At 38.0% G+C, this 7,793-nt stretch overlaps 1 protein-coding gene across 1 annotated transcript; it reads left to right on the forward strand.

Moving 5' to 3' along the window:
* The first annotated feature begins 909 nt into the window (after positions 1–909).
* Positions 910–7,752, forward strand: LOC136249694 (FAS-associated factor 2-like). The gene is made up of 14 exons (XM_066041779.1): positions 910–1,010; positions 1,208–1,276; positions 1,330–1,475; positions 1,528–1,570; positions 1,617–1,701; positions 1,752–1,781; positions 1,841–1,941; positions 1,995–2,175; positions 6,033–6,122; positions 6,168–6,255; positions 6,459–6,540; positions 6,589–6,678; positions 7,319–7,462; positions 7,513–7,752. Exons 1-14 carry the CDS (start codon positions 939–941, stop codon positions 7,678–7,680), a joined length of 1,389 nt encoding a protein of 462 aa, XP_065897851.1. The 5' UTR covers positions 910–938; the 3' UTR covers positions 7,681–7,752.
* The last annotated feature ends 41 nt before the right edge of the window (positions 7,753–7,793 follow it).

The following is a 7,793-nucleotide window of genomic DNA, read 5'->3' on the forward strand; positions in this document are numbered from 1 at the left end:
CATGTGATTGCCCAGAAGGGGCAACTGTCACCCCTTCCCATAGATAATGTACGGGAAAACTGCAAACTTTAAAATGTCATATCTCATGACCTATATGTACTACCCTTTTAAAAATTGGAGATGTTACTTTTGACATTCACACCTACAAAATAATGTAAATTCAGGTTGCTAGGGGCAACGGTTTAACATTCCTTATTATGAAATTCATCTATTGTATCAGTGGATTCATGGTTCCTATACCAGTGGGATAACTATCACTTACAGATGTCTATATGTGTCTCTATGTGTTATGCTGTCTGTTTCCACTAGGTATAGTACAAGCTTCATCCCAGGGGCGCTTATATAGCTATGCATAATGTACTATTTTTTGCATAAAATATAGAGCTTTGATTCATTAAAATACTGAAAGTCTCTTGGCAGCTGGGGGCTGCACCCCCAGACCCCTGCTTCTGGTAACTCAATACTTCTGTTGGAACCTCCCTTAAAAAAATCCTGGCTACACCCCTGCACTCAGCATAGGGTAATTCCCTCAAAGAAGGTATAAGTCTGGTAGTCTGTACTTTTTCTAACATTTTTTGATCTGTGATATAATGCAGCCCCCATACAAAATTTGCATATTCTAAAATAAGCAACTTTCTCATTTGGAGTGGCACCACCTATCATCTGGTGTAGCACAAGAAAGGTGTGTTTTAATGTCACTGATATAATGTGGATACTCAGACATGATCAGTGCAGGTGGAGGAATGAGGTTCAGTCCCTAACCAAGGACAGAAGGAGGCTAGCACTACTTACCTATCATTGCATGTAAATGCATGCACAATACTAATAATACTTCAGTGTGCTTGACGCTTAAGTGCTGTCAAACGTTTACAATATTTTCTATAGTGGTATTTAGTTTTTAATTATTAGGGAATGGTGTGCATTATTTAAAAACTAGAATGGCGGATGACTCAGATTCCGAGGGTAACACAGTAGAACTAAACGAAAGCGAATTACTAGCACATTTCCAGGTAAACTTCGCTAACCTATCTTACAAAATGAATGTGTACAAGCGTTTGCCTTTTGCGTACATGTACCCTCCAAATTACTTAACAAGACCTTTGAAATATTATTATATAAGAATTATAAGTATTATGCCAAATTTTTAAGAATTGGTTAAAGGAAAAGTATTAAATACAAGACTAATAGCTGAATCGTTTCCTTGTAGGAAGTCACTGGGCTTGAAGATGAAGAGGAATGTACAGCCATTTTGGAAAGGCATGCATGGGTGATTGAGGTGATAGAAAATAACCTATCAAGTTTTTCATGTGCTACCAGTGTTGTCAACAGGCAGCTGTTCAGGATACCCTGAACATGGCAGAAGGAGCAGAGCCTGTGTTTGACCAACCACGCCCACCATCCCCGCCCCCTCCACCTCCTGCAAGTGAGCTACGCTTCAGGCAGCCACAAGGCCAACACCAACTACCAGCTGTGAGGTACCACATTACTACAGCCTAACATCGTCTGTACACATGTACATATACTTAGACCTTATATCAGTGCCCCAATTGCTCAGCGTCATCTGCCAACGGTAAGTAAATAGACTAGTATTAGTTGGTATGCCATATTAATAATAGACGTGGACTGAGTGGCTGATTTCTTGGTCAATGATGCCCTTTCGGTTTGTGTACTCCATCAGTCATGGACTATACCATTTTATCAGTAAGACTCCTTACATTCATACTGGTTATCTATTGAGGCCTTTTCCATAGCAAGTTTGATATTCAGTCAGAGACCTGCTAGTAAGGATTAGTTGTAATGTCATGTTGCGTATGTGTTATGTCATATGCTGTCACCACAGTACCCAGGGACCCTCTCATTGATGTGCAAAACTTCATACAGCAATTTGAACAGAGTTATGGCACCCAACACATTCCCTTTCTACCGTTACCTTATAGAGAAGTAACTTACACTTGCTATAAATAGACTGCCATGGACATGCATTGTTTATTCAGGCTATTGATGGTGTTCGGAGGAATATAAGTCATCTTCTAGTTTACTTACACTCTGACAATCATAGAGACACTGGGGAGTTCTGCCGGACTGTGTTGTGTAATGAGCAGTTAATTCAGTTGGTTACAAGATTTGATTGTCAGTGCTGGGGGGTCAGTGTTAACAGTGGCGAAGGAGCAGCTGGTGAGGCTTGTGTGCATGAAAGAATTTTGTGTGGTTATAATGTGTGTGCGCGCGTGCGTGTGTGTGTGTGTGTGTGTGTGTGTGTGTGTGCCTGTGTAGTACATGCATTTGTGTGTCAAACGGTGTTCTAAAGTTATGATGTCGAGTGAAAATTATGTGTAAAATAATAGCTTGCTTATCATATACTAGCTGCGGTACCTGCCCTTTGTGCAGGTTGAGCTAAATGATTGATATAATATTGTGCATGTCCTTCGAATATTGTATTGTTTGTACTTAACCATACATGTATTGCTGTAGAAGCAAAATACACTCTAGTGTACATGTCTGTGATCCATTTAGCTCACCAACTGTAATGCTAATATTATTATTGATGTAGCAGACATTCAATAATCTTTCTGACATTGACACACACACGTAATAAATAAGACAAACAGCAAGTGTACATATGTGACATATGGAGTTGGTTTGTGCATCCATATGATTGATCAGTTGAACACACAGTGAAGTTGAGTTAAAGTTGCCAGCTGATCATGTGATTCAGGGCATTAAAGCTAGACTAAAGGCAGGCCTGCAAATATCTGTAGTTTGCCACTGTTATCCATCTGCTGTGCCCAAGTGCGAACCTTAAATTCCATCCACTCACTTGGAAGTTTATTACGTACAGTAACTCCAGTTTCTCGGCTCACTCATAGCCTCGACCACTCCTGTTTGACTTTGGCTCACTCAAAGCTGTATTCCTATCCCATTAAGTTCAGGCCTCCGCTGTTCGCACTCTACTCCATAGTTCATATTCCGGGAGGTCAAAGGTATCACTCCTCTTCAGTCGCGACTTTGTGTTGTTTGGCAAAAACAGATATAACTCCAGGCAGAGATGCCTCATTGTTACTCTTCTATTTTGCGGTGATTCACCTATTTACCATTCTAAAAGCACAGAAACTCGCTTTCCTTCATTGCGCATTGTTTAGAATTTTTCAACATGTCACACGCATCTGATGTCATTACTATTGACATAGCAATGGGATTTCAAGGTAAGTGTGTTTCCGTAAATTCACATTATATTATACTTTGACTTTCCTGTCTGTTTGCTTTCTTGCTGAATTGCTAGGTTATTTCATTAGTTGTAGGCATGAATTCCACCACTGGATAATCAATTTGGGGTAAAGAGTAGGCTTGTAGAGTTTGAAGTTAATTGCGGACAAAATGTGGGCGTGGCATGTGTCAGTAAATGTTCAAGACTTTTATTCCATTGTGACACGGTAGTGGTAAAATTTGCCATGTAACTACCACCAAAGAGTATGTATTATAACGTAGATCAATGGCATAGGGCTGCAATCGCCATTCCATGTGGTGGGAAGTAGCTGTGCTTGAAATACCTGTTTACGAAATTGCAGTAATGGTGATTTTTTTGGCGCTGTTCTGCAAACAGGACATGCTACAAACTTCTATTGATAAACTATTTGGTTCCAGCTTGATGGCGATTAATATGCAGCAAATCCAGGGTCAGTCAGTGCCACTGTTGGGGAGTTAGCTGGACCACAGACAGACAGACAGCATTTCAGTTTTATATAGTAGATAGCAGGTTAAGGATTTTCAATCAAGACTGACAATTCCATTCATGAAAAATTTACTTGTGAATTGTTATGCTAGGTAGTCATTATAATTATTGATATATCAAGTCGTTTTTTTTTTTAATCCTCTGAGATAAGTCATTTGAAAAAGATTCTACCCTCAAAAATAACCCAGTTATTTCTGAATAAGCACACATAACTAAAGTACTGTACTTGGTAAAATTCTAAATCTTCTGTTGTAGATACGAAATATGGTGCCAAACAGTAGTTGGTTGTTAAGTTATCAAATTAATCTCGTCTGCTTGTTTTATTACAACTAGGTGTAAATATAAAACACAAGAAAAATTCCCCAAAACATGTTTTTGTGATATTTCTGTCACAACCATCGTAATAGTGTCAGCTTATCAGGAGTAAAGGCAATGTGGTTAGAGAACAAGGCAAAACATTTCTGAATGTTTTCAATACAAACTGATGTTGATAAGTCTTAATTTTATTCATTGCAGAAATATTACCCATGTTTCTAAGCACACAATAGCAACCACCTCATTAATATGGCCATCTTCTTGTAGTGACCATTTCCCCCAAACATTTCTACACTACCCTGTTACCACTGTAAGGTCGAATAAATCACTTGACATGGTGACATAGTGTCATGGCTTGATTGTATGTGCCAGTATAGTACCTCTGAATAGGTACATTGGTGCCACTGATCTAGAAAACTTTATGTGGACGTTGGTCATGTTAGAGCAAAATTTTGATAAAGAAAGTGACATCACAGGCTGGATGAGGTTTTCAAGTCATGTGCAGTTTTACTGTGCCCTTAGTTTTGTTCTTGGCTTAACAAACTTACCTCTTGACAGTGAAAGTGCTGTACTCTTAGCAAATGAGCAAAATTAAAAATCTTGTTATAAAACCTGTCATACGTTATACTGTATACATGCTATCACAAATAAGTAATGGAGAATTACATTGTGTTTGTGGTTGCTTGGATGTCTGCAAATATTTCATCCTCTACTATTTGTAAGATGTATCTTATATCAGGTCAGCCTGTGTGGAAAACAAGTGATTTTTTTTTGAAACTGTCAAATTCTTTGCCGCTTTAATCTACATACTTTGAAATTTGTAATGTATACATACAGTAATCTTGTGTGTATTGTTTACATACAATTATGTACAGTATGTGTATTATCATTGTCATGTGATTTTGTACTGTGTTTAGTCACTGTGTCACTATACTGTGCATGTCTTGCTGAATACCCAGTACTTCAGAAATTCAAAACAACAATGCCAGGTCATAATACGATAGGGTGATAGGCCTACAATGTTTTCGATAAAATTTAGTGATGGATTAATTGTTTTGATATCCAGTAATCACTCGGTTGTAGATTTCTCTTCACACGTGCTGATTAATGTCAGCAGAAAATATCCAACAATTAGCAGGTTTTATGGCTGCCCTGATATATACTGAAGGCAGGTGGTCAGAGCTCTAAACAGGAGTAGCAATTGAGTGGCCACTTTTAAAATTGTCAAGATAATCACTCAGTTATTATATACCGTATGGAGGGAAACTTTGGCGTCGTTAAAATTTGGCGATTTACTATGAATTCGCCAAATTTTCCCCATCCAAATATTTTGGTGGCGAAGAAAATAGCAAACCAAGCCTCTAGCTAATCGATTTTCTACTCGACCAAGGGATAGTGGGCCAGGCATTACGCTAGAGCCAAGCCTTCCTCAACTACCTCACTAGGTAGCTAGTTACTGTGCACGTGGTATCCTCAAACTTCACCTCGAAACGGGCATGACAAGTATAGCGAGTCCTACCATGTTAAGTACGATATTCACTATTCCAGAGGGTGTAGATCTACTGTCTATATAGTATTATCTTTTTTGTTGGTAGCTGACTCCAGGCGCCGAATCGCTGAGAGGTGTGGCACTTCAGTTCTCGCTTCAAGCACAGTGATTAGTGATCTAATTAATTCAATACGGCGTGCGCTTTGCTAACAATTCGCCAAATTTTATTTCGCCAACAGTGATATTTTGCTTGATTCGCCAAATTTTCCCCCCTCCAAAGTTTCCCTCTGTACGGTATAGTATTGCACACAGTAACCGTGGCCACTCAAAGCTGATTTTGTATTTTGTCTAGATTATTCTTCAACATTCACTTAAAGAGTACCTCATTCATTTTGAGTACTTTAATGTAACAAAAAAAAATTGGTGGGAATTTTTGTGACGCTCATACATGTCTTTACTGAATGTTCTATTGGAATACGAAATTATTTTCTACTGTAGTTTCTTACGCTCTTAGAGAGAGATCGTATCCTTTCTTGTGCCTTATATCACCGAGGAACAACCGAATGTCAGTCATTGCAAGAATTGAAGGTAAGTAATAGTAACCATTTCATTACACTATGCTTTCCATATCAGGTCTCATAACATGCGAGCAACTTGTGAGTCGCTTGCAACAAGCCCTGTCTTTCAGTGATATTGAGTTGGTAGCAGCTCGTCAAGAAAAGTGAGTTTATGATTGTTTTGTTGTTGTTGTCCTTATCGTATTGTAAACTGTAAAGAGCAGAGGTTAAAGTTTGTCTAATCAATTAAGAAGGTATTTGTGTAATTACATTCAACTGTAGTATTGTTTGAATACAGTACCCCGTCAAGAGACTGTGCTGTACTTTCTGAAGCATCCTTACTGAATTTGAGTGTAATTGTTTATAGGAGACAGAGAGAGCAAGCTCAGTTATTAAGGGAACAACAAGACAAAGCTTATCTTGACTCTTTGAAAGCAGATCAAGAAAAGGTTGAAACTAAATTCTGCTCTCTCCATTTTCTAACTCATTATCTTTAGGAACAAAAGAAACAAGATGAGGAAACTCTTTTACAAAGACAAGCAGAGGAAGAAGAGGAAATGAAACTAGCAGAGATTGCTAAAGAACAGGTAACACATTGTCTTGTTAATGCAATACTGTTGAGTTAATTATCATGTTGACATAATATGTTTGTATTAGACCTGCTTCAGAAGCCATGTCTTGAATGGTGAAACACTACCAAAGTTCTTTAGGCCAGCAGGCTTCTTTTTAAAAATTGTCTGCATAAATATCATATCATTGGAACTCGAGTTTATTTTTCTGTACTGTTGGGTTATTCAGGAGATCATTGCTTTTTAAATATTGCTGCCTTCTTTGAAAAACAAGTTAAGAGAGAAACAATGCTTGCTTCTTTGGTTTGTAACACAAACAATGCACACAAGAATTATTATGTTGAATCTGTGCTGTGTGTAGTTATACAATAGAAGTCAAGTTGTGTTATCATTGGTCAATCAGTCAGTGGTTTGTCCACTGTAGATTGTTGACATTTCTGTGGCAAAGCATTGTGCACAAATCAGCTATATGTATTTGTTTGGTGGCAGAAGGCACTGAATAGATTCCATGTATGTCTAGTCAGTCTATGACATAAATGTTGAAGCCACCATCTAACCCTTTACTACATGTCTTTCTGATAATCTTCTAAAGCAGAACAGTATATGAACTTTTTAATTTCCCACCATGAGTGTCTTCCAAGTATTTATATTTTTTTAGGAGTTAGCTAAGGAGAAAGATGCTCTTTTACAATCATTACCTCCAGAGCCCCCAAGTTCAGGCAGCGATGTTGTAAGAATTATGTTCAAGCTACCGGATGGATCAAGATTTGAAAGAAGATTTAACAAGGCAGATAAATTAAAGGTATTTAAGTTGTGGTATTTATGATGTATGAAATTAACTTTTGGTTTTAGGTTGTATATGACTATGTCTTCAGCAATCAAGAAACCAGTGCACAATTCTCACTGCTAATAAACTATCCTCGTAGATTGCTTGAATATGATGAAGAAGGGGGACCTCGATTGGAACAACTTGGCTTAGACAACAGTTGTATATTGTATGTACAAGATCATTCAGACTAAATAAGCTTTCACATGGTCTGTTGTGGGACCAAAACTGTTTTGATAAATCATGGAAAAATATGTGAAGAAGTATTTGAAGTATACAGTGCGGTAATTGGTAATGATACGTTGCC

Source organism: Dysidea avara, chromosome 3 (assembly GCF_963678975.1).
Source record: "Dysidea avara chromosome 3, odDysAvar1.4, whole genome shotgun sequence".
Classification (NCBI taxonomy): Eukaryota; Metazoa; Porifera; class Demospongiae; order Dictyoceratida; family Dysideidae; genus Dysidea; species Dysidea avara.

Bases quoted from the DNA above. Each gene is read 5' to 3' on its own strand.
- LOC136249694 (XM_066041779.1), top strand. From the start codon at position 939: ATGGCGGATGACTCAGATTCCGAGGGTAACACAGTAGAACTAAACGAA. The intron at 1,011-1,207 runs GTAAACTTCGCT...GTTTCCTTGTAG, and splicing joins AATTACTAGCACATTTCCAG to GAAGTCACTGGGCTTGAAGA. The intron at 7,463-7,512 runs GTATTTAAGTTG...TTTTGGTTTTAG, and splicing joins ACAAGGCAGATAAATTAAAG to GTTGTATATGACTATGTCTT.